The sequence below is a fragment of the Neopsephotus bourkii genome, unplaced genomic scaffold (genome assembly GCF_033783945.1).
Source record: "Neopsephotus bourkii isolate Nb327-2 ecotype Australia unplaced genomic scaffold, CSIRO-AGI_Nbou_v1 NB_1780, whole genome shotgun sequence".
NCBI lineage: Eukaryota > Metazoa > Chordata > Aves > Psittaciformes > Psittacidae > Neopsephotus > Neopsephotus bourkii.
Window position 1 is genome coordinate 2,795,624 of NW_026902254.1, and position 27,568 is coordinate 2,823,191.

Consider the following 27,568-nt stretch of genomic DNA (forward strand, 5'->3'; position numbering starts at 1 on the left):
TTTCAAACTCAAATTTTCAAATGCCTAATTTTGTGTTCAAATGCTTTAAAAAGTTTCTAACTTCATTTTTCTTCCTAAAAGTAGTAATTATGCACAGCATATGGGCTTAGTATCTGGGTAACTGTATGAAATTATCTGAGAAAATTTAAGGCATTAAATTAAACGGTCTAACAGTGACTGTTCAACTTAAAAATCTACTGTTATGAATTATTTACTTTCCTTTACTGCAACAGAAAAAAAAATGGAAAAAAAAATATTGGAATGTTCATTTAAGGTGAAGTGGTTCTTCATTAAGACCTCACTAACTACTGAAATTCAGGCTGATCATCTCCAGTGAAAAAAACCTTCATTTCCTTTTTCTTTCTTTTCTTTTTTTTTTCAGTTAGGTGCCATAATACTTACTTTGTGTTCAGAAATCAATTTTATGGGTGAAAATATGATATTAGGGTTTTTCTGACAGAAGGAAAAACAATGTGCCTAGCAAATATTTAATTAACTATGATAACAGTACATGAAGTTTTCTGCAATGAGTTTGAAATCTTCTGGGTTTCAATAGATTTAGGAGGAACATATAAGCTGGAAAATTACAACAACAAAAAAAAATGCGTAACAAGACAGTTCTTAAGAAACAAGTGTAACATACCAATAAAAAGAACTAAAGAATCCCATAAAAATAATATGCAATATGCTGACATGGAACAATAAAACATTAGTACTTCTTTACTCTGTAGAACATACACACGAGTAAGAAGTTACATTAATTGAGGCAACACCATGCAAGCATCTAGATTGCTTCTGGTATGAACTGAATCCACTGGGCTGACTCAGTAGTGATTCTGCAGAAATATACCTGGTGCATTGGTTAAGCTTATTTGAAGCGATTCACAGTCACGATAAAACTAAAAACACGAGTCTGCCCACTTTTTGCACTGACTTAGGGAAAAAAAAACCCTTTAACAGAAGAATCGTGTTTATTGGACTGCACCCCACAGCCCTCCTAAACGTATTCGACTAAGGTTCTTAAGAACCTCTACCAGCAGACCCTTTGGCTAACAGATACACTATATAAGCAGTAAAATCTACACCGTGGTTGCATCCAGACTACACAAGACACCGCATCAACAAATACACTGAAGCTGATTTGCATTTGAAAAAAAAAATATTTTTAACAAACTTCATGAAGAGAATTTGTCAACAGTTGAACACTGAAAGTCGCTTTGTTCAAAATTAATTTTTTTCCTATTTGTATTAAACCATATTGTTTTAGCATATAAAATACTTATTTTCATTGCAAAACTGCATCAATTACTAAAACTGGAGACAAATAACAATATTTTTTAAAAAGCCCCAAAACCAGAAAAACAGTATTTTACAAGCTAACATACATTCCTAATATGGCCTAATGTAAACATCTCTGCAATTCTAGAAATCAGTAATTTTAACTTCTGAAAACTTTGTTTACGAGAAAAAAAATCAACTACTGAACCACAGTTATGCACCAATTCTCCTACTAAATAGGAAAAATTGAGGGGGTTTTCCTACTGATATACATATAATTCCTGTGCAGTGGTATGAATTAACCTTTCAAGTAAACACAGCAGCTCTGAAAACCCAGAAGTAATCAAGAAATTAGAAAAATCCGCTTAAGTAATGTTTCCCATTCCAGTATTTAGAAACTACCTCCCTCCCTCTTCTTTCACTCCCTCCCCACCACCAGTTCAGCTTACCTATAAAACATAGAAACCCTTAGATACCTAAACACATACACGGACATAGGCGAAACCAGAATGACAATCTGCAGAAAAATGCGTCTTTCTGAATATGAACACGTTACACAAACATTACTATTTTGTGAATGATAAATGAGGAAAATAGATGTACAGACAATGTTGCCGTTTTTGTGTTATATGGTGCTATAAAACATTCTGATTTTATTACAAAATAAACTAGAAGAAAGCAAAATGTGAATGAATTAATAGTTGATAATTTTCCAAATTTTTACTCCACAAGAATATTTAGAATCCTGGTAACATACTAATAGCTCCTGTATGCTTAACAGCTGGAAAAAAACTTGCAAAACGAAGTTCTCAGCATGCACACTGCATGATTTGTGTACACATTCCACTTGCAAGTACTGCTGTTAAGTATTATACACACTGGTATTTTTAGAGGCATGAGCAGGACAATAAAAAAATTATTCTGTTGATTTTATGGAGAAATAAGCACTAAAATTTGGTACTTTTATCACTCACCAGATACTAAAAAAGTACAGCAAAATTGCCAAACCAAAACAGTGAATGCAGGAATAGTCTGAAAAGATTATTTTGTTTCCCTTACCAAAATATATAAACACAATCAAGAAGTTATTGGCAATATAATTTTAACAAAATAAGTTCAAGAACTGTATATATTTTCTTATAACTTCAGGTTACAGCTAAAATGCTTCATTTCTGGCTTTGCTTCCCTCCTCATCCTCTACAACAAAAAAAGAGAACTACAGAACTGAACTTGCATCAGCTTTATCAAATCTCACTACAAGATTTAATAATTACACATACTTTTATCTTCTGATTTTTGAAGCCAGAAGAAAATGCATTTAATGAAATACTTGCATACTCAGAAATTGAGCAAACACAAATCAATGAAGCCTTATTTCAAATCCCCAATTGTTCAGAGACAAACTTCTACCAGCAACTATTCTCTTTTAATTATTTCTTTTCATTTTCCATGCAGTGTGCTGCAACTGGCATCTAAATAGTTTCTTTGCAGTCGTGAACTGAAACATCTTGAATGCTCAAACTGTATTTTTATGAGTGCCAAGGGACCCTAAATTTTAGTGGTCTATTAAATGCCAGCAATTTCATGCTGCCTTGCATAAAACAGCATTCACATATTAGAGCACTGCGATTCCATAGCTGCATTATGCTTCTCTCAGACAACTCAAATACAAGTTGTGTATTTCATTAAAAAAATTCTTTCAAAGCACATATACTTTTTGAATGAACATATTTCAAGTTCCATTTCATTGTTGCATGTTACACTATCCACATGGACAGCGAGTTCACTCAAGCAGAGATAATAAAAATCATTAATATAGATAGCATTCCTTTTATATGAATTCAGTGTTTTAGATGCAAGCTGCAAATGCATACCCTTTGTCACCTGTCAAGAACATACTAACAAAATTTTACTTGAATAACCTAATTTACTTTGCCATAAAAAGCACTGTACTAAGCTTATTTGGTATACATTGCTTTGAAGAATCTGTTTCTGTAAGCCTTACTTCTGCCCAGTCTTTCAGCGTTACTTTTTATTTTCTTACCTGGCAATATTATCCTCTTCAAGAAGAAGTCCAATCCTATAGTTTGTTTGTACTGTTTTCCAAATGTTTCTTGAGCAAAACGTGTAGCTAAGGATGTCTAAAACAAAACAATATTAAATTGTTTTAAACAGGGAAAAAACTTGATGTTAAACCAGAAGTATGAAATACAGTTAAGCGCTTTTTAAATCATTGCATGACAACAGTGTCCATGGATTTGGACTGACAAGCATCCCAGCCAGCTTCAACATAATAAAAGAAGGTTACTTGTCTTCTTAAAAAGGCTATTAATTTATGCAAAAGAAGCAAGGTGCATATTTCCTTTGTATTTCAAAGGTACTGTTTAGTCATATTAGAAAATATTACATAGATTTGAATAAGGCATCATTAGTATGCTCAAACTGAAACAAATCTAAGTGACAATATCCATACCTGAAGAAACTATTTTTAAAAAGCATTCATTTCCAAAACAAGGGTCCTTCCCTGGTGCAGAACACCTAGATCCCAGACTAACTTTCTGGGAGGGAACAGAGATCTGCACAGTGAAGAGTCCCTCAGGGGCTCCAAAGTGTGGCAGATTCCCACCACTGTATATCAAAGTTTCAGGATCAGAACATAATAGGAATATTTCTTCAATTTATATTTTGTGGGTTTATGAAAGTAGACCAATACACTGTTGATCTACTAATCAGCTATTACTACATACTGCTAAAAGGATATACAACTAATCTACATGAAGTAATGAAGCAAGGCACTTATATACTTTCCCTAGCAATTTAAGTTCTCCATGCAAGGAAAACAAAAAAGGAAAGGGAAAAAAAAAAAAAAAAGAAAAGAAGAAGAAAGTCCCACAATCCAGAGATTAAAAAAAGCAAAAAAAATGGGGGGCAAAAGAAAAAAAAAGGTGAGGTGCAATTTTAAAGAATACAAACGCTTTTATTGTGAAAAAATGAAATACATTAAAAAAACATGTCACACTGATAAAATACATCCTACATCACATTAGTGGTGTGCACTTAAATATTTTGATGATGTGACATCTGAAAATACGAAGACACAGTAATTGCAGAAAAAAAATCTAAATATGCATTTACACATACAGGGGAAAAAAAGCTTAAAGGCCTCACAAAACCCTTTCACTGCCTGAGAAAACTCAAATGGGCAAGAAGAATTTTTTTTGCCAGCTTTCCATTCATCCAGACATAAAGAGATGAGTCACATTATTACTAGAAATAGCTGTTAGAGCACACAGAATTAATGCAGTAGCAAAATAATGCCAATAGTTCTGAAACAATGAGAACAGGCAAGCTCTGTTAATACAACGGTTCTAATGAAGATATAAAGTATGCTAAAAATGTCAAATGTAGACAGGAAGAAAAGATAAATTACTCTTTTTGCATGAAAACATGGTTACCAGAGCTCCAGCATTAAAGCTCTAATATGAAAATAGACATTTATTCTGCAATTAAATTACCTGTGAAGTAAATACAAGATTTACTGTTTTCTTGTTTCTATATCACATTTATATTCCTACCACTGTCCTATATATGTAATAAGTGATAATTTGATACCAGAAGATACACTTAGGAAGTAATCCAAAAAGTCAATTAAAGACTATGGCAACATTTTCACATACTTCACTGAACTCAAGCCCCAAGAGGATTAAAAATAAATAAACGGGGGGGGGGGGGGTAAAAGGCAAGTAAACTAGAAATAGCATGAATAGGGTTATATATTTGTATCACTGTGGAAAGGGTGAAGACCACAGAGGATGAATCATGAGAAGATTCTTCTGCCTACAGCTATGTGACAGGACTAACAACATACACAAAATGAAATTCAATACAGATTTAGACTGTTGTACTGAAAAAGTCAGTAGAACTTATTCTTTTAATCACAATAGTTAGTATGTCAAGACTACAAAGATATTAATCTGTCATGACCCTAAATACGTAGATAAGAATAAAAACATTGCAGTAATACACCATACAGCCTTCTCCTTCAAATTTTCCTTATCATAAAAGTAACCAGTACCCAGAGTACAGATTAAAAGATCTTCTAACTATATCATAGTATTCTATGTTCTCCAACACACTAATTTAGATCCCCATTAAATAAGCAACCACTCCCTTCTTGTTTTAAGGGCTCCGTAAATATTAGCTTTATCACTCTGTGACACTTGATATTCCCTGAGGGCCTCTAGGGGTGTTAGTGAAAATAAACAACATGCATTCAATTAACAGGCAAGCAATAAGAGCAGCAAACAACCAACAGCATGGCAAAATTCTCAGACAGTTTTCTTCTATCGCGTTCTTGAATGCAAAGGAATTTGTAGCAAAAAATCATTGACTAACTCCTTTTTAATTTTTTTTCTAATAAATATTAGAGCTCAAGGCATTGGATTACCACACTAGACTCCTCTATTCACAGAACAAATATTTATCTGTAAAATACTAAGAGCAACAGTTCAAATTTCTCCACAACAGTCAACAAAGTTATGTCAATGCATATTTAGGTACCGCTACAATGCAGATACTCCCTTCAATCCTAAAATTGTTCCCTGCCATGCTTGCCATAAAAGATTCTATATGACAGAATATTTTCTGTCAATGTAAGGATATGTTGAGTGCAACCCATGTAAAAAAATAACCAAAGTTAAATAATCATTCAGTAGAACTGTAGTGAACAGTGACTGGTTTTGAAAAAGATTATGTTACATTCATAAGATTTCAACCACCAATATATAGATCAGAGTATGATCAGTTTAACATCTTGCTTTGCGGAGGCGGCTGAGGTTTTTGGGCTGGAAGTCAGCTTGAAGAAGACAGTAGTCCTCTACCAACCTGCACCCCAAGAAGATTATTGCCATCCCCATATTACCATCGGCGAGTCAGAGCTTAAGACAGTTCAGCAGTTCAGCTATCTGGGAAGCATCATTTCCTCGGATGCCACGATCGACAAAGAGATAGACAACAGAATAGCAAAGGCATATAGAGCCTTTGGAAAACTCCATAAAAGAGTCTGGTGCAATAAACACCTGAAGAAAAGTACAAAGATCAGTGTCTACAGAGCCATTGTATTGTCTACTCTTTTATATGGGTCTGAATCATGGGTCATCTACCGTCATCACCTGCGACTCCTGGAACGCTTTCATCAGCGCTGCCTCCGTACAATTCTAAACATCCATTGGACTGACTATGTATCTAATGTCACTGTCCTCGAACAGGCAGGGGTCACCAGCATCGAGGCCACATTGCTGAAACTGCAGCTGCGCTGGGCAGGGCACGTCTCTAGAATGAAGGATCACCGCCTCCCCAAGATCGTGTTTTACGGTGAACTTGCCACCGGTAGCCGCAAGAGAGGTGCCCCAAAGAAGAGATACAAGGACTCCCTGAAACAATACCTTAGCCTTGGCCATATTGACTACCATCAGTGGTCCACCTTGGCCTCCAATCGGGAGACTTGGAGGCACACCATACATAATGCCGCTGACTCCTTTGAGAGCTCACGAAGAACTAGTCTCGAGGAGAAAAGACAACGCAGGAAGAATCGTGTCCCACCTGTTCCACCCAAGGAGACCTTCTGCTGTGCTTTTTGTAGCCGGATTTGCCTATCCCACATTGGCCTTCTTAGTCACCAGCGCGCTTGTAGTAAGCGTGGGTAAATGCCCTTCCCAAATCTTCGTTCGCGAAGTCAAGCCATGATGATGATGATGATGATCAGTAATGAGTATGATATCAGCATGGTATCAAGAAGGCCTTATTCCTTTATCTATCTCCTAAGACAACCAGGCCACCAACTTTCACAGCAGACTTTCCATTAGACCCAGTCTGACAGGTTCACACATTTGTCTTAAATACTTCAAAGCAAATATTTAGAAGGTTCTGAATAGCAATACACTATTGAAGGCTGGTGTGACAAACTCCCTCCTTTCAGACAATAAAAAGTCCAAGTTCAAAACACAGCAACAACAAAATAATACATCAAATTTACAGCACCCTAAGGGCAAAATACAATGCAATATTTTGGAATTTTTTTTTGAAACAAAGATGAAATTAATTCTCACAGGCAAGGCAAGACAATTTCTTGTTTCCATCTGTCAATGTCAACAAGTCACAGTACAAACTGCTGACATGCTGTTCCTAAACATCTACCTACTGTATAAATAGAAGAGAAAAAAAGGCAAACCCTATTTATCAAATAAATGGAAATAAACTGAAAGTCAAACAGAACAAGCAATGATAGCCAGCTCTGACACTGACTACTCACCAGGACAGCATAGAAACTTGTAGAGAAAACTCCACCAATGATGACTGAGTAAAATCCTACAGAAGAAAGCTTTTAGAAAGTCAAAGTGTAGTATCACAGTTGTAAGAAAAAAAAAAAAATAAAATCAAAATTCAATGCGATGCCAGCACACAGTTCTAAAGCCATGGATTTCCATTCATGTACCAATTTTACCAGCCAACTGAGAATCCACTTTTCAAAAACACTTATATAATCCTTCCCTGACTCCTAGAACATCAAAGTTGTTCCCCAAGCACAGCAACATTCACCCCTTAGTCACATCCTACCACAACTGGCAAGAATTTTAAAACAAACTAAAAGAAACACTAGGCTAAATAATGAAATGTTTTAACTAGCGTAACAACATGTTAACTGTCCAACACAGAGAATTTCTCACTGAGAACCATCTAGCTTTATTGGGGTGAGATGGGAAGTATTTCATAAAAAAGAAAGAAGTTCTGCCACCTGAAGCTGGTGTCTTTCCACCACACTCCTAATTACTGATGAAACTTTGTTCACCCTAAAAGAGAAAATTATCAAGACTTTTTCGACATTAGCCATGGATCCATGAAGCTAGACCAATTTGCACAGGACACTTGATGCAATTTTCCACTTGCAAGACTCAACGATAACACCAGTGTTTTTTGTAAACACTGATGAAATTTTTGAGCTCATGTTTAAAAACAAGATCCAGAATTGGCACAATGCTTAGAAATCTGGCATCCTAAAAAATACTAAAGCAAGCAAGGCTCCACTCTGTATTCCAGCCTGTGCTTTAGCTCCCACATCAGGTCAAGCATCAGCTCTTTCATCTTCCTAATCAGCTCTTAAGACGAGAAGAGAAAGGTAGGATGTTCCTGCTGTCACACTTCAGTCCCAGCTGCAACAGATGGCAGGAAGACAGAACCTCAGCTGCTTTGTGCCTCCTGCACAGCTATTTTTCAGGACCTCCCTTCCCATGACTAGCTCGGAGATTTGCTTCCAGAGGCCCAAAACATTGTTCAACAGTACCAAGTCAGAGTAGCTCTAGCTTAAATCAGCATCATTATATACTTCAACATTAAGCCAATTTGTGCATAGCAAGCATAGAAATATCTGAATCATAACATCATTTTTTTTAAATGCATACTAGTACTGCTGGTTTATTTTAACAGAAAATCATTCTGGCTCAGGATGAGTAGCTTGATTTAAATCCTAGGTGCATATGGCTACTCTGTGTATATATGGTCCTTCCTGTAACCAAAATCAAAGAGCCAACTGTTATTAATAAGTGCTGTCTATTTCATCTCACATTGTTCCCACCTACGATTTCTTTTGGGACTGTTCTCCTAATTTGTCTAGTTCATTAAAATAATTTTTTGCTATTCTAATCTTACTAACCAACCTTGCCTTCCTCAATTTTTTTTAACAATTTACCCTTTCCTTACCATCTCTATTGCTCTCAAACACTTTTTCAGAGATAATGTCTCATTCCTCCATTCATTCCTTCTTCCATTTCTGCTTTTCTCCCCTTAAAACTCTAAGTATCCAGTTATTCATTCAACCACCACAAACCAAATTAGTAGAAGCACAACAACCCTCCCTTGCCTCATGGATAGAGCAACTCCCAGCTAGTGGAAACATAAACATTACCCTTAACTTGAACTGGCACTGATTCGTTTTAAAACTGCTACCAACCCTTGCATAGAACCTGAATCACATTGCTTCTAAACAATGGATGAGGAGAAAGAAAGCAAGTTCACACCTTTGGCCAGCTAACTCACAAAGACATAAATTTTTCCCCCTGGAGAACTGAGGACCAGAGAGCCCCAGATGGCCAAGTGGAAAGAAATAAAAATATATCTTTTTTTTTTTTTTTTTTGGCAGGAGGACGAGCAATAGAAAGAAGTCAGATGTGAACATCTCACACTAAACACCAGACACAATATTTCTAAGATATATTTCATTATTCCCTACACTCCTCCTGTCCAATGATCCCAGCAACAGAGGAAAAGGAAAAAACGTCTTGCACAGTAAGTGAGAGGCTAAGTATGCATGTGTGTAAAGACCAGCTGTGAACCAGATGTCAGAGGCTATTTAGAGTTAAAAACATATAGACATACATGTTTCAACAAGCAAGCAGAACGAGTAGCCAACAAAGGACAGGAACCTCAACAATTTAGTCTTCTGAGGTGCTTGAAATAGCACTAGGTATATTTTATCCTTCCATTCCATGACCCAATCACTTCTTTATTTTCACAAGACCTTACAATAAATCTACTATTGCAAGTGTTTGCTGCTAGGCCCTCAGGATGGCTGGAAGAAGCCTCTATTACAGCATCATCTAGGGGGAACAGGAGGAAAAGCAGCCCACCACAATACAGCTGCTGCTCATGCAAAATAAACTGCACTTGAAGCACAGGACTCCTAGAGCCAGCAGGAGATTCAGTGAGTGGCAGCTCTCACGAGAGGTAGGAACCAGCAGGAATATACATCAAAACTGAAGAACACTTGAAAATCCATGTTTGGCAAGAGGTCTTGCCACAAGGTGCTGAATAGCGGTAGTGAAAGGATTCCTCAGGTTGAATGGAAAACTCCTGGGGAACACTACCAGTGAAACAGGACTTCAGCTGTCAATCCTTTGCATTTATTATGCTCTCATCACACAGTCACTTGGAATTGCCTATCTACTGACTCAGATGAGTACAGTACCACTTCATATTGAGTTTATAACCACTGGAGACTAAAAGAAAGAAGTTTAGTTTCTTCACAGGTTCTGCACAAGTAAGTGAGCTAAACCATGCACATACTTTCAACAGGACCTTATTTCTACTAATGGCAGGCAGTTCATTTAGGCCAGTACTAAGTACACTTCTACTTTTCATATGAACTGGAATCAGGCAGACCTGCCTCCCCATGTTTTCAAAAGTAAATGATAAATGAAAAACTGTATCCTTCAAACACTCAATAAAATTACTATTTTCAGGTGTATCTCGCAAAAGGATTCAGGCTACATATAGCACTGATGTTCACTTCTACATAGCAAAGATCAGTATTTTAATGGGTAAGAAAGCAGTATCTCTTTTGCCTTCTCTGGTCTATCAAAATTTCTCTTTTAAAAATGCAACTTGCTTATAAACAAAGTTTTATAAGTAGTACTTCGTTATGTTGACAGAAGAAAAACCTTGTAAAAGCCACAAACGAAAACTAAATTGACTCAGAAGTGCCTTTCCAAACTCTGAACAGAAACTCAGATGCACGCTGGTCTGTCTACCTCAAGAGGCAACCAGCTCTGAGGCCGAAGCGAAGAGAGCCTACTGATCCACCTGGGCAACCTTCCTTGCTCTCCCTTTCGGCGGGAACGTCGAACTCACATGGCAGGCCCTTGCCCCGGCCGCCTCCCGGGCACTGACAGACACGGAGAACTCCGGGTACCTCAGCCTGGCGACCATCCGCCGCCAGTGCGCTGCCAGCAGAGCATCACTGCGGAGAACAGGACCAAGCAGCATCACAGTCACTACGTTATTAGCGGCTCCTTTCATTAAGGCTCAAGAAAATGGGATTAAAGCCGTATGCATCTATTTGTTGACCAAGTCTCGACGGGTCCCGCAAGGGTACCGAAACGCCGATAGAGGGTTTCGCTGCCGAGTACGGAGCGAACACAGGCGGTCCCGGCGCAGCTCCCCGACGAGGAACCCGTCCCGGCTCTCCGCTACTCCCCGCCACACACACGAGGGGGAGACCACGGAGGAGAATACAGGACCGGGAGTGAAAGTGGAGCAGTCAGCCGGCATCACGGCACCGGGTATCGCGACAACGCAGCGCGGCAGAATGGAAGCCGCCGCGGGCTGCTACTCCTCAGCGGGAGAGCCGGAGGGAGCGCTGAGGCGGAATACCAGGAAAGGGGCGCGGGACACCGAGGCTACGGAGAGGAGTGGGGCGCTGCTGGCCGGGGCTGGCACTGACCTTGCCAGTGGTGCCGTCCCCCAGCACCACTAGCTTGAGCTGGTGGTCTGGGCTCTCCTCCTCCTCCGACTCCGACATGATCCCTACGTCCCCGACGGGGAAGGAGAAGAGGCGGAGGGCAGCCGGGAGGGACGGGGTGCGACAGCTAGGAGGAGAAGAGGGAAAGGTGTGAGCGCAGCCCTCACAGAACCGGCAGCAATGCAAAGGCCAAAACCGCCATCTTCCTTCAGCGCACCACCGTCGCTATAGCCCGCACGGGACGAAACCAACGAGAGACCAGAGAAAAGGGGGAGAGGGTAGCTCGGAGGCGAGAGCTATAGCAACAAGTCCAACAGCCGCTACGGGCGCAAGCAGGAGGCACTCCCGAAGCCCTCACTTCTGTGTTCCCCCACCACCACCCCCCCAGCGGCTGGGCGAATGGTTCAACCCGGCTGTCTGCTGCGCGCAGCGATGGTTTAGCCCCGAAGTGACGCCCCGCGCGGTAACTAGGGAGCGTGGAGGTCAGAGGGCGCGGGGCGGGCTGCCGGAGGGTTTATCTCCGCGCGGCTGTCCGGGCGGTGATCCTCCCGTGGCTGAGGGCTTGGGGCGAGGAGTTGCGAGCGGGGCGGTCCCTTAGGATCGTGCTTTGGGAGCAGGGAACAGGCCGCTTGCGGCGCTTCACCGGGGGGCTGCATTTCCGTGCTAGCTGCACCCGCCTCCGTGACCAGGTCACGTTTATCGCTGCGTTTCCGCGCGGCAGCAAAATACATCAGTGTTTTTAAAGAAGTGAGCTAACACTGAAAGCTCATAACGGTGGCAAGTACTGCACCGAGTCCTAATATCCCTGTGTTGTAGCACAGTCGTTCTTGGCTAAATTTCTCCTAAACCCTCCTACCCCACCAGATAGGGATGCCGCTGCTTTCTTACATGGTCTACTCGGAACCTTTCTATCCATCTAGTTAGTAAGAAAACTTGTCTACATAGTTCTAACTGAATTTTAAATCAGTATTTTATTATGCACATTGACCATGGAGAGCAGCTTGTAGCCTCCCCTTTCATAGCAGCCTTCCACGTATTTGAATACTGTTACCATGGCTTCAGTCTGTCTTTTCTGTAGACTAAACAACTCCTCTTCGTTCAGTCTTTCCCTAGGTTGGCTTTTCTAGACTTCTGATTATTCTTGTTCCTTTCCTTTGGCGTCTCTCCATTTACTTGAAGTGGTGTGCCAAGAACTGGATACAGTACTTTGGTTGAGGCCTTATGAGTACTGAGTAGAGTGGAAGTATTACTTCATGTGTCTTACATATGAGACTCTTGTTTATATATTCCAGTATGATGTTTGCTTTCTTCACAGTATGACATTGCTGACTCATACTGTTTCTGATTTACTAAAACACCTCTGAATCCCCTCCTGTTATCAGAATTTCATACACTTTCCCAGGTTTTATTCCTGCCCAACTGTAGTCCTGTATTGAATGTATTTTCCTGCGTGCCTGTATTGAATTTTATACTATATTTCAGGCTACTCACACAATTCGTTAATGTAATTTTATTTATAATCTTGTCTTCCAAAATGCATGCTATCCCTTCCAACTCAGTTGTATCTGCAACCTTAAGAACCGTATTCTCTGTCCCAAAGTAATTCATAAAGATATCCAATAGTACCAGATCTCTGCAATCCCCTGTTTGACGTATCTTTCCAACAAGTTATAACAATTCTTTGGGCATAGTTTAAACAGTTTGAACTAAAGAGACAGCTAGAACTCTTTAAAGTATAGACGTATTTTAATGGGTTCAATATCAAGCTAGGAATGTGTAGAACAACTCTGTGTAATGCCTGAATAAAAAAAAAAAATTCCCGTTTCAGTCTCCTTCAGGTTTTCTTTTTGAAATGTGTGACAGAAATTTCCAGTATTACAAGTACACTGTTTCACTCAATCCTCAGCAGGATCAAGATTCCTTATTACTCATGTATTCAAGTGTTTGCAGAATTGAGGTCAAATGCTTTCCCAATGACATTCTGAAAAAAGGGGGGTGAAAAAAAAGAAAACAAAAAAACCCAGAAAATACCTTAATTTCAAATGGAAAAGCAGACACACATCTTTGTAACTTTCTTCGTACTTCAAAACAAATTAAATGTGTTACTCATCAACTGTTTTCCACTTAAGATCATCTAGCCTAATTATACTGCAAGTTCTCTTAACTAGGGACTTCAACAAGATCACCAGGGCTCAGCTGAACAGCATTTCTTGGAAGGAATTACAACAGGGCAAACACGGAATTTTCCTTTATGATTTCTGACATACTGAAGGGTTGTACAATTGGCATTAGACATTTAAAAGCTCCACATCTCACACTAGGCAGACTGATGATTGATAAACCACTGTTGAGGGAACTGTTCCTATTCCTGTCAATGCTGCCTCAATCACAGTAAGAAAGAACATAAAAGATTAATTCAGATCTTCCCAATGCTTTGGGGGAGAATCAGGATTCTATTCAACCCCCAAAACAAGAATTAGGAGTATTCAGGTTGCACATACAAAACCAGGATGACCAGAGAGCAAGGGCTCCTGGTCTCAGGGCCACATGTATTCTCATTTGAAATACAACAAAAAAAAAAAGTGTGAGTTATAATACACGTCCCCAGACTTAATTTTCTCCTTAGATTATAATATTTTTTTTCTCCACAAATCACCCAAGCATATTAAAAGTTTAGAAAGTAATCATCTAAATGAGTGAACAATATAGAAAGAACTGTTTCATCTTGAATATGGCATTTGCAGGCTTAAAGTTGCCTTGAGGCTGTGCAGCTGATCTGTTTAAATAAGCACTTACATATTAAGGCCTAATTTGGGAAATACAAAGATTACTTGCTGTGGATAAACATGCACATTTGCTATTGACTACCAAAAAGGGTGAATGGAAAATACCCCAGGAGACAGCATAGTAACATAACCAGACAGCTCAGCCCTCCAAGAGCCTCCTTGCAGTTGTTAATTGTAAAAAAATCAGTGTACAAGATTAAAGCTGCCTGGTGGAGTTAATGCTTTAATTAGCAATAAAACCATCAAAACTACCATTATTTCACTTTATACTAGCACAACGGAGCAAACAATCAGACTGCAAATCTGTATACATCTTATTTATCAGTGTTCAGCAAGCACGTTAACAGCATGGTGTGGTTATTTTACATGCAGTGGTACAGATTATTGGTACCACCACATCCCCTTTAGAGAGATTTTCAAACTGTAATGTTTTAGCACAGTCTTTACTAGTTTGTTATTTGGTAAATATATGAATATAGCTATATGAGTATAATATGTTCATACACTTAATATTAATTTTATAGATTAAAGGAAGCTAGTAATGAACTGCTTGATACTTTACAGGTAATGAAAATATACTAAGCATGTTGAAAAGCGCTAGAATTAACAAACAGAACACACTGCAGTCATTTATTTTTTTCTATTGGTGGCAGTACATGGATAATTTTAAGCTCTTCTGCATTTTTAGAATACTAAGAAAAAAATCCCCAAGCACGGCCTTTGAATAGAGCTTTCACTGAAAAATGACTGTCGCTCGATGGCACAGGAAGCAAAACATATTATTTAGTGAGCATTCAGTTAGTTGCTATTTGCTCTCTTGTTTTTCATGATTATTTTTTTGTGAAGACATTTTACTAATAATCCACTGGTAGCTGATAATATTCTCAGGGATAGTGGGATCTTTGTGGGTGTGTGATTTTTCTAGAATAAAGTTGAATTTCCTACATGCAAGTGTCCATTAAAGATCCAAAAATAATGACCTACATAGGAAATAGCCGCATGCTTCTTATGAGCTCTGAGAAAAGGTGTGAGTCAAGCTGAATAATGTGGGATTCTGGGCTGACAGGAAAAGGAATGGCATGTGTGAGGGCCATCAACCTTTCTGCCATCCTCTTCAGGAATGCAGGGTCGTTAGCTAGAGAGGCATCTCTGCTGTCCTCTTCAGCGCTTGATGGAAACAACACATTTCTCAGAGTGACTGACAGGAGCTGTGTCCTCTGTTACCAATAAAAATCACTATTTTAACTTTTGCTCTGCATTTTCTCCCCCTGTGCTTATGCAAACACATGCATTTCTCTTTGTGTTTCATTCATACCAGGTTTTTTATTTCAAGTCTCTGTAGCTGGGATCCATAGATGCTCCTCTTCTTCAGGGTGGAAATTGCCGTTACATCCGTTTGAACAAGGAAAGTGTCCTTGGAAAAGAAAAGCAAAACTATTGCCAAAAAAAGTGGAATGTGTATTAAAAAAAAAAAAACTTTAAGAGATTTACTTGCATTATTGTGTTGATTTTGCCACTCAGCCCTGGAGCAGAGTAGAAAGCAGCTGTTACTTTTAATTGCACTAGAGATTTGCAAATAAAACCCAAACTGTTTCTTCTTCATCAGTACCATCTCTAATGTCTTTACCAGATAGTCTTTTCTTCTGTACTGCTTGAGTGAGACTTGGTGATTAATGTGGTGGACTAGACTGACAACTGAGTGGAAATGTTAAATAATCACTTGTTTTTATACATGTAAAAACAACAGTTCCTATTCATGTTGGAAATCCTTGCTTTTTGAAGGGCATTCTTCCATCTTGCTTCCTTCTAATCTAAGGTCATTTAAGGAATAACTGCTTTAAATGCTTGTTGATTACAGTGATGTAAATGCCTCTGGCCCAGACGCTGCAGTGAACAAGACTTTCCACACATGAATATGGTTAAGCCAAAGGCCTCAACTTTTATGAACTGCATTGCCTAATAAAACAGGGAAGAACCGCTAGCCAGCTGTTCTCCACAAACTACCCAGTAAAACAGGACCAGTGAGGTTCACCAAACACAGGACTGTGGAGGCCAAGCTAAATGTTTAAGAGAAGGCTAACCGCATCCTCCCTCCCGCAAAAGTGACCAAGGCTGGTGGTCCCAAGCAAAGTATCTCCTTCTACCCTGTCTGTGCTGGGGAGAGAAGAGTCAAGTAAGTAGTAGCTTTTTCCTTTGTGTAAGGTGCTAAATTTTCCCTGCTAACCAACACCTGGCTAGTATTTTAAAGCATGAACAGTAATTCTGGCCACAGCTAACATGTAAAACCCACACTGGAAACTTGCTCTCCAGTTGTGTGTATGCACAAACAAGTTCTCTGGTCTTTCCACTAGCCAAATTTACTAGTAAAGCCACACCACATCTTCAGTGGTGGTAAACACTTTTTCTCACTGTGGAAGGAAAGTGCTAGCCAGCTCAGAGCAGAAAAACCCAGCAACAGTCCAGGTAAATAACAACAGTTAAAGAAAGAGAAGGGGTCAAAGAGACCTTCAGAACAAGAACTAATCTGTAAGAATGGGCAACTGGGATTCACACAGAGTATATCTAACTTCTACTGAGAGCATCGTGCAAATTTGAGATTTCCTGCCCAAACACTGAGAACTCCTGTTCCTTGCCTCCAAACCACCACGCTTGCTAGAAGAAGAGAAAGCTGTCTTTCTCACAGTGTTGACCTGTTACCAGTCCAATATGGGCTATGGGGACAGGCTGAGAGAGTTGGGGTTGTTCAGGCTGGAGAAGGCTCTGGGGAGACCTTAGAGCAGCTTCCACTACCTAAAAGAGGCTCGCAAGAAATCTGGAGAGGGGCATTTTATAAGAGCAAGTAGTGATCAGACAAGGGGGAATGGCCTTAAATTGAAAGGAGATTTGGATTACATATTAGGATAAATTCTTCACTAAGAGAGTGGTGAGACACTAGAACACGTTGTCCAGAGAACTTGTGGATGCCCTATCCCTGGAAGTGTTCACCTGACATCTGTGGTGTCAGCCTCAAACGTAAGATTAGAGCTCGGGGTTTCCTACCTCAACCTCTCAAAAAATACATTTATCTTAAACACTAAACTGCAGATGTTATAGTCATGACTGTTATACCAAAACATGCCTGTGTTCACTGCAGCACATACCAACCATGCTTTCAGTATGTTCAAACCTAATTAGTTCCCCAGACCTCTAAGCTTTATTTTAGGGTCTCTGAATAGCATAAAAAAATATTCTGTGTTGTGATCCACTTGGTAAAACCTGCATCTCTGTTCCAGGAGCTTTTCTTCCAGAAAGATCTCTCTAGATCTTGAATTATTTCAGTTATGCATCTACATAGCTCTTCAAGAAGCTCCCATACTGTATGTGAAAAAACGTTACCAGTCTGATTACACAAGGACTCAGATGTGAAGAGACGAGAGACTACTCCTCTGCTCCTTCACTGCTCAACCTCCTTGTAATTACTGGAAGATACTGATGATCCAGTACAGTTGTGTGTTGTACTGAATGAAATTGTCTCATTGTTTCTTGGTTCTCCCCCATGACTGCAACGAGTTTTTGTTTCTTTCTTTATCCCTAGATTGCAATTTGCCATTTTTAAGGAATAGATATGATATATTGACTATACCTGTGTACATCACCTAGTGAGCTGAGATCCTCATGGTTGGCTACAGCTTTTAGATGCTGTGGATATACGGGCAGTACAGTCAGGTGTGAACCTCAGTCTGGAATTACTCAGCTGGATGCACACTTCCCTGTGAAACTTTCACAGGAGAGATAGGTTTGCACTGACTGCAGACACCAAAGCATGATTTTCTTGAGTAGGCAACTATCCTAGTCCAAAATGAATTTGAAATGGCTGTAAAGTTGTCATTCAGTAGCCTCCTACTTAGATATATACAGCTGTTAAAGTCTATATAAGATACAGGGCAAGAGAGGAAGAAGCCTTGTTACCCCCACAAACTATCCAGCCATTCATCAGCGGTGCCATTTCAGTGCAGCATGTCAGCAAATGAAGGCAAAGATGACTGAAGCATGAACCACCCCAGTATACTTTGCCAGAAAATGATCCCTGTTTGGATAACTGAATGTAATATGTCATAATCAGCTTCGAAATGTCTAATGTGCCCGACAGGCATTTGTGTCATTACCCAGTGTGGCAGAGAGCTCTGACTCACGTTCAGAGAGCAAACAGCTGCAGCAGTTCATGATGTTATCATTCCCACACCCTCAGTTGTTTGCTACCACACCTTTGCCCGCAGTTACCATCACAGCAAGAGATTTGGGAGCCACAAATGTGCACCCGGACCTCACCCACACCACAGCCTCGTGCCTGCATGTGAACTTACCTTCATCAGTGACTTAAGCCATGATACAAGCAGCAAGGCCAGGCACAAATCCCTTCTGCCACTTCAGCTGCTGGGACATCCAGCAAACTGGGGAGCAGATGTCCTGGCTGGTCAGTTGGGCATCACAATCTGATTCAGCAGCTGGCCTGTCGTAGCTCTAATAAACATATTCTTTTGGATATTATTGATATTATTTAGCACAGTAACACTCACAGCTGGAATGAAAAAGGGCTAAAATTTCATATACTTTTCTTGTCTATCTTACTGCACATGACAAACTAAAATCAGAACTAACTGTCAATAATCCATAAGTGAATATGACCAGCAGAGTTACAGATCTGGGATAACTGATTTTCAATACCCTGATTTGTATTGATTTTCTTTTGATGTGGTATCAAAAGTTATGACTCACACAAAATGCTTTCAGTCACCACTAGCCTACATGCTCCCAAACTAAATTCCTCACAGGAAATTTTACATCTTTGAGAGTAGTTCATTTACCACTGCCAAAACTATAGGTGTTCTTGAGGAATCTGAAGTAATTTTATGGCATGATTATCGCAGGTCTATGTTTAGCTAAACTATAGAGATAGTAGCAACCCAGTGAATAAAGGAAATAGTAAGGAAGAAATAGTTAGGAGAAGCACACCAGGCAAAAATAAAAATAACACCTGTAACAGTTTACATGTCTAGTTCTGTACTCAGGTAGATCAAGATGAAATCTTACAGTTAAGGTTTTGAGAATAAGGAATATTCAACTATTACTAATCAGAGATTACCTAATACTAAGGATATACCATCACATACCCTTTTTAGCATGTAATATTGGATCAGATCCTGTTGGTTTTGCTTCACTCAAGCAAAATTTGTGCTGGTTAATAATAGACTAAAATTCATGTTCAGTTTGGCAATACGTTAAATAAATTAAGATCTTACACAGCTTATTGCATGGACCTGATGAAATACTATTAAAAATACACATCTAGAGCATATGAGAATAGAGATTCAGACTTAGAACCAGATGAATCAAGGTTCAGACTTAAAATTAAATGTGCTAGCTCTGTAATCTTTCTCACCATGCAACACAATATGTAATGTTTGCAGTAAATTTCTTTGGTTATTTGCAACTAAAGTACACGTTTTTAGAAGAAAACACAGTATTCGAGTAGTGTTCCTTCTAAATGGACAAATGTACACTCACACCCACAGCCACCCACACTGATGTATGTATATGTGACTGCTGAAGCACATCAAGTGAAGTGCCTGGATTTTAGATCCCCACTGGCAAAACCAAACCTGTTGGATGCTATGCAATTCTGTCACTTCCCTGTGGTGCTTCAGTGACAGCTGTAATCTTTTGGAAAAGAAAATTTGGTCTCATAAATGTCTGAGCTGTTTGGCCAAGTTCCTGCAATCCTTTGCCTACACAAAACTGCCTTCTCCTCAGGCTCTGTTATCCATTAAAATGTTACCAGAGATCCCCACTGACCTCACTTTGTCACGCAAAAACTTTCTGAGAATATTCCCTGCTAGATTTCAGCCCGAACTGGTAGGTGTTAGTATGTTTTTGTTTGTCCTGAATCAGTCAGTGTCTGTCTCAAATGCAAAACAAGGACCCTTCAACCAGACTCTTGCCATGCACAGGCATAAGAAATTTTGAGGAGATCAAAGGAGAAAATCTGACTTGTCTGAAGGGTGAAATCACTGCTAACCCTGTTTCATTTTCTGCCTAGTGAGAATGAAGAGAAGAAAGCTTTATACAATATACACTGTAAACACAACAGAGCATGAGCCTGTCAGCCTGTCACTGACATGAGACATGCATACCTGAATCCTGACGGGGACATTTTGTGACCAAAGGCAGTAATGAGGCTTTGAAAAGCACACGTTTAAGAATGGTGAATGCTTTAGAGCTGTGCTGGTACAAGTTGTGATTTAAAAGGCTGGAGGCTTCAATCTGAGCCACTAAAATTAAAAATGACAGAAACTTACAAAATTTTATTGCTCTGCATTTAACAAAATTTACATTTACAAGCTGTCAGTTTGAAACACTGAATAACTCATAGTTTAGAACACCGAACCTGATTGCACCTGAAGTTCACTGCTTCGTACTTACAGTCTTTTTCAGATACTTTGAATAATACTTCAATTCACACACTTTTGTTGTCTCTCTTAATTCAGCTTTGGCCCCAAAAACATATTGGCTTTGCTGAAAGGTCAGGGAAAGACATGTATCTTGTTACCATTAAAAATAAAATAATAAATAGGCATAATTAAAAGCTCTATTTCTGCTTGTTTAATGTGCTAATATGAGAACATTAAGGCCAATGTACCATCTACAGCTTGGTTGCTTCAGCTGTCTGGATTTTTTTGTTAATTTACAGACTCAATTATGCAGACTCTTAAATCCATAGCATTGGTGGGTGGTAAGGTAGATGGTTAATGAAGAAACATGGAGTAGGAAACTCCTTGAATACCTGTTTTATATGTATCTTGGGTAACATTTTTAGGAGAACAAGGATCAAAGTTTGTAACTTTAAGAAATTCTCAAGACAGGAATAAATGCACATGGTTTTAAGGCACCCCTAGAAATTATGAGAAGGTTAATATCCCCACGATTCTGTGGTCTGTTCTGAAACAAAAATATTAAGCCAAATGTTTGGCTCTTACAATAAAAACAGATTATCTAATGGTTTCCAGTGGGAAATATAAGAAAGACCATTCATAAAGACTCTGTAATATTTATGAATTATAAAGACTTCCTCATTTTCAGTATAAACTGAGACCCTAATAGAAACTGCTAGATATTTATTCACATGCCCTCAAAGGGACTGCACGTGGACATTTTTAATTAACATTATTTGCAACACCTTAGTCGAGTTGTTCATTATTAATTTGACATGTTTTGAAGTCCTGACCAGAAAGTTTTCATCACTTACTCTAACTACACCATTCTTATATGACTTTAATACTTTTAAAAGGATACAGTAATTTGCAATCTATACTTATTTTAATTAAGAAAGAAAACTGTGTTTAAGTAATCTAGGTCATAACATAGGTGGGGGGGGAAAGAAAACATTAAATAAACTTTGGGTCATTATCTTTAACATGCCACTAGGCCTTCTCTGAGGAAAAAAAAAAGATAGATCACAAAGACGTGATTTGACAGCTTTTCTGCATTTCCAGAGACACTTCTTTTGTCCCCATTTTACCCTTCCCTTTACAGCTCCCCAGAAGGTTTTTATGTTTATTAGTGGGTATAAAAGGTACAGCACCCTAAGTTTACCTCCATCTGTCCTCACTGTCCAGATGTGTGTGCCAGTCAGTTCAAATCATTAAGCTAGGGTAAAATTTCCTTGTCTTGCCTCATTTGAATTATTTTCCTTAGTTTTTTTTCTTTTCATGAAGTTTCACCTCTCATGAAGTTTGCCATTCACCAAAATTTCATGGTGAGTCTGCAGACATTTGTCTGAGGTTACAGTGGTGATAGCAAAGACAGAAAATCTGCAGGAAACTGTTGACAAGACCTTCGTGTTTGTGTCTACAAAGGATAAATAAACTCTACTAGTTTGTTCCTAGAGAATGGTAACCATGACTAGGAGAAAAGTGCCGCTGGAGAGACCTCAGAGATCAGAAAAACCAGAGTTGTACCTTGACAGACACAAAAAAACCCTGCTTATCCTTCAAGAAGATCCAACAGGCTCAGTTTAATTTTGCTCTTTAGCTAGAAGCTAAAATGTTGAAATTTAGCGTGTTACATAAAACGGGCACCTGGCACTTTGAAGGCATGTGTTAAACTCTGCAGGCCCAGCTACACCTTTTTCGGTGCAAATTAAAACGGTTTTGTAAATAATAGCTGAAACTCTGGAACACAAGATGGCAGTGTCAGACACCACGTACCAAGCCAGCGGGGGACTGCAGGCGGTTCCACTGGGTCACTTGGCAGGGGGACAGAAGCAAACAGCACTGGGGGCTTCGTGCTTTGCTTGATACTCCCATGGAACTCTTGCTAGAAAGATAAGAGAACTTTCTGTTCCAAAAATACCTAGAAAATGTCCTGTAGAAGGAATACAGAAACGGTACTCCCTGCGGAGCAGGCATTGCTCCCGTACAGATCTCCGAGATCTCCAGGTTTAAGACAGTGTTTTAAGACACAAAATAATGTATGACTTGAAAAGTTACAGAGGAAAACAGACCTTCTGAAACACTGTTTTTCTTCCACTGGAGTTATCCTAACAGAGAATGGAAACATGGGGGGGGGGGGAGAATTGTGTTTGACCGTGGTTTGGGAGATTTTTATCCAAGTTCATGCATCACTAGTCTCTGTAGTGGCTAGAGTGACACATATTTAAAAGCCTAATCATTATCAAAGACATACAGGAAAATGCATTTATTAGTTCTGTTCAAGAATGGCTTTGTCCTGTTGCTTGTTTAGGAAGCTCACTGTAATCCGTGAGGGTGAGCATGTGAAGATCAGAGTGGAGAAGGTGTGAACGTGATCTAAAACTTTGCAAAAGCTGCAGGCAAAACCCAGCAGAAATTGAGATATCTGCAGTTCAGACACCTGGCAGAGCCTCGGTGGGGAAATACTCTTTAAAGACCCTTTAATCACGCCAGTATGTCCAAACCCGGGGGGAGGTCATTAACAATTATTGTCCTGCTGAGTTTTGGGGGGGTTCTTACTGGGGTGTCCTCGATGACTTTCAGAGCGCCTGAGCCCCAGCCCTGCTCCCTCCGATGGACGTGGCTGTCTTCCCCTGAACGATGCAGCTCTGGACCCCAAACCTCCCACGAGCAACCAAGCAGAACTTCGCTGGGTGTCCTTGGACACTGAAGTCGAGCCCTTCTCCCTTTGACCTCGGACCGGGAAGATCCCCTGGGGCGAGACGGGGGTGGAAAAGAAGGCGTTTTAGGATCCAGGTGGTGCGGATACAGGTCCAAGAGCTTAGAGGTGCTGGTGGCCCTGCAGAAAGAGCGAGCTGGAGGGATAAAGCACCCAGGGAGGGGATGGCAAAGACACCGGGCTGGAATCCCGCATGAAGGAAGAAAGCGAGGGTACAGGAGAGGGACTCGGCTCCCAAACTCCCTGCCCATCCCTTCGCTTTCCCTTTTCCCCTGCGGTGTGCTTGGATCTGCCTGAGGACCGGCGCGTTTCGGAGCAGCCCTCGCCCTGGTAGTCTGTAAAAGGTGACTCGTAGTGCCCTCATTTGTAACATGTGGTGGGCTGATGTTCTCTTCCATCGTCTTTACCTCGAAATAGAGGGCTGAGAAAGTAAGTTGTTTAGTTCTTGGGGAAACTGCTAACAGAGACATACAGTGAAACTTTAACTAGAAATAAACATTTTAATCAAAATACCTGCCGGGAACCGAGAAACTCAGGCAGGCAATCCCTCTAGTCCTTATTTTAAATCACATCTACGGAGAAATCCTTCTGCTTTCTCCGTTAGAAAGGCTAGGAGAGACACAGGTCCTGCCTCACAAATGCCCAAAGCGGGGTTCAGTGTCTTTTGCTCTTTGCAGGGCGATTTCACTGTGGTCATAACGGGGCCGGGCCGGGCCGGCGGTCGGTCCAAATTCAGCACTGGCCTGCCAGTGATAGTTCCCTCTTGCCGCCCTGAGCTAGGTCCGGCCCGGCCGCTCCCCTGCCTGCATCCCTGCAGCATCTTCCTGGCCGCGGCACGGTATGCTCTCTCTATGCCGCCGGCGGAAGCTTTTTAGCAGGTGCCCAGGGAAGAAACAGCTGGGGGGGGGGGGGGGAATAAAAAAAATAATTAAAATAAATAAATAAAATAAAATAAAAACCGTAGCTGTCGGGTTTGGGTGGGTTTTAAGCATTTGAGATGAAGAGAAACGATACCCAAGACAGTGAGGAAGGTCTCTATGAGGAGATCATGAGTGCGTTTTGCAGAGGCTCTCAAGGAGTGCAGTAACGGGATGAACGCGCTACGAAGCCCCGCATGATACCGCGACAAGCTCGGACGTGTGACCCTCACCCTCACTGGTGATCACCAGCCCAATCTGCCTTTCCCAGCGGAAACCTGCATGTCTTCGCGTGAACCTGTGTTTGTCAGTCGCTCTCACTACGCTTTGGGCTGCGCCCTGCAGCACTGCGGCAGGACCTTGTTTGCTCCCTGTCTGCCCTTCCTCGCAGCTCTGACTGGGATAGCCACAGTCAGTCATTCCTGCCGAAGGAAATGTTCCATGTAGTTCTTTAAACATTAGTGCAGCAGAAATATTTGGGGGGCTAAAAAGCAAGCGATGCCTGCTGGTCTGTGGGAGCGGGGGATTTCTCGCCTTGTAGCACTTGGCAGGAGCTTTGTGCCGTGGACGTTTCGGCGGCACTTCCGTCGTGCGGGAGGTAAACCCAAACGCTACGGCTTCGTTCCTTCATTCACTCAAAATTTAAAAGGAATCGCCGAGGGTAAATCCACACCCGGTTGCTTTGGCAAAGCGTGTCCCGGTGCGGAGGGGCCGGGGACACCGAGGCGCGTTTGCCGTGCAGCGGGAGGGAGACCCTATGGCCGGGCCGGTCTGGGCAAGTGGGGCTGGGGCTGGGACAGTGGCGGTCGGAAGGACCGGTCCTGCGTCCGTAGGATTCATTCAGAGACCTTCCATCGTGTGCACCGGATTTTCAGGGGAAACGCGGAGATAAACGCCCCAGGAAAACGATGGATACGATGGAAAGGCACTTTCAACAGCTGAACCTCCCCGCCACCCTTCTCTGTCTCTCCCGTATGGGGTAGTTCAAGGCCATGTGTCCCCACGTCGAGGATGATCGGGACTTCTCGCCTGCGCTGAAAGCACGAGTAAAGGCGGGGGTTCCCTGGCCGCGCTGGCGGTGAGGCAGCGGGCGGTTTACATCCCGCAGGACGCCTCTGTCCACAGCCTCAGGCCGCTCTCCCGGGAGCGGGGCTTTCTTCGAGTGTGACCGCTCCGAAGCCGAGCACAGCGAACCCGCAGGGCTCACTTCTGTCCCTGCCGGCTCGCTCCAGGTCTGCCCGCAGCTGCGGAGTTGCCAACTTGCGGTAGCAAACGGCGGCCTCGGACAGAGCAGGGGCCCGGGGGCTGGTGGTCTGGGTGTCACCCCAGGTGTCCCGCTCTCCGGAGAGGAGCTTGCTGCAAATGTCATCAGGGCCTCGCCGCCGAGCCCGGCGCGTTTCAGCCACATATGGTGGGTGGATTTAGGTGTCAAAAGCCGGGGAATTAGAAATGGTAATTGTCCGTCATTATGGGTGAAACGCGATCTATCACAACAACTGGAACATGTCTGGGCACTAGCAAAAATAATTTGAATGATTAGCGATCATTATGGATGTCAAGCCGCGTCCATTAAGTTGTATGAAGAAATTATCCTTGACGTGCGAAATCAAACTACAAATACACAGGCCTGGCATTGAGGAGACCCTCCCCGCTGGGCCGCGGGAGGCCGGGAGCGGCCTGGGAGAGGCGCCGGGGAGACCACGCTGCCGGGGCTGGGCTGGGGTGGCCCGGGGCGAGGGCTCTGCCCCGATCCCGCATGTCCTGCCCAAGTCGGGGAGACAGGGAGAGGCGCTTGGGCGGTGGGAGAATGTGTTGCTGGTAGAGGGAGGAGAGGGGCAGGGAGCCGTGCGGCATGCGGTTGTCCCGAGTAGCCAGCAGGCACCTAGCGGAGGAGAGAAGTGGTGGGGAGTGATTCTTTTGTAAGGGACAAGTCTGACCCTCCCGTGTTGTCCCAGGCTTTGGCAGAAGGGGCCGTTCGGGGACCTGCTCCACCGTTGCTCCCGAGGGGGTGCAGAGCGCCCCGGCACCGCCAAACCCGCCTGACGAACGGACCGTGCCGTCGCCCTGAAAACGATACTCTTGCCGGGGCGAGAGCAGCTCTCCAGCAATTCCCACGTTGGAAAGGTTGCATATATTTTTTCCTAAAATAAAATGTCGGGTTTTCCTCACAAAGTTCACCTCTTACGGTGAGGGCTTGTGGTAGGGTTTCATTTTTTTCCCCCTGCTCCTTCGTTACTGATGCTTCTTCAGCGAAATTGTTCGCAAAAACGAAGCGGATATTTCAGTGTCCTGCGGAGGTATTTTCAGTAAAGCAATGCCATTGTGATGTCCCGGGCCACAGACTCACACGGACATCTAAGCACAACGTCCCGGGGTCCGCGAATCCGCGGCGCAGACGGCAGGTTTTAAAGCAAAACGTAAAAGCTTTTCCCTGCAGGCAAGGAAACCCGATTGTTCCAGAGATTTTATTGGTTTATTCCGATGAATTAGTAAATTTTCAGAAAACAAAAGGAACCTTCAGAGTCACTTGGCAAAATAACAGTCCGCACCCCTGCAACCAGCGAATGAGTGCAGATGTGCTTTTCTTGTTGCGCTCTCTGGAACTAAGTTGTACGTCGGTAGAAGTTTCATGTTTGCGATTATTTTTTATTTTTAACTGAATGAAGGAACCGCGAATCGTTATTTTGTTTTATGTTTTTTAATCATCCGAATAAAAATCCCTTGTTGGCTGTGTTCATTTTGCAGTGCTGTGCCCCTGTGCAGGGTACAGCGGCCACTCAGCCACCTCGGTAAATCCGCTCGCGACACCCTAAATCCGCTCACGGCCCCGCGGGTCCCCGGCGATGAATTTGCGGCTGTGACCCAAGCCTGTCGCCCGTTCCCAGGGCACCCAGTGCTAAACAGGCAAAGCCCGGACCCGACCCTTCCTTCGTTTCCCTATCCAGAGCAGAAGAGCCGGCACAAGCCCAAGCAATGCCGGCAGCCGGCAGAACTGCCTCCCGCCCGTCCCAGCCAGCCTTGCTTTATGCGTACGGTTTGCAAATCTGTATTATTCCCGCACAAGCCAAAAATAATATTAGTCCTCTCCACGCGCATTTCATCCCTAATTA

The 27,568-nt window shown here is 41.9% G+C and overlaps 1 protein-coding gene across 3 annotated transcripts in view; it reads right to left on the reverse strand.

Moving 5' to 3' along the window:
- The window catches only part of RAB28 (RAB28, member RAS oncogene family), a 63,301-nt gene extending 51,359 nt beyond the window's left edge, over positions 1-11,942 (reverse strand). For all 3 annotated transcript variants that reach the window (XR_009729497.1, XM_061379944.1, XM_061379943.1), the window contains exons 1-2: positions 11,552-11,942; positions 3,323-3,419 (exon numbers count right to left, since the gene is read on the reverse strand). Coding sequence is in view for 2 of the 3 variants with exons in the window: in XM_061379944.1 (XP_061235928.1) it covers positions 3,323-3,419; positions 11,552-11,629 (175 nt within the window). In the remaining variant the exon portion in view is untranslated. The remainder of the gene's footprint in view (positions 1-3,322; positions 3,420-11,551) is intronic.
- Between the last annotated feature and the right edge of the window lie 15,626 nt (positions 11,943-27,568).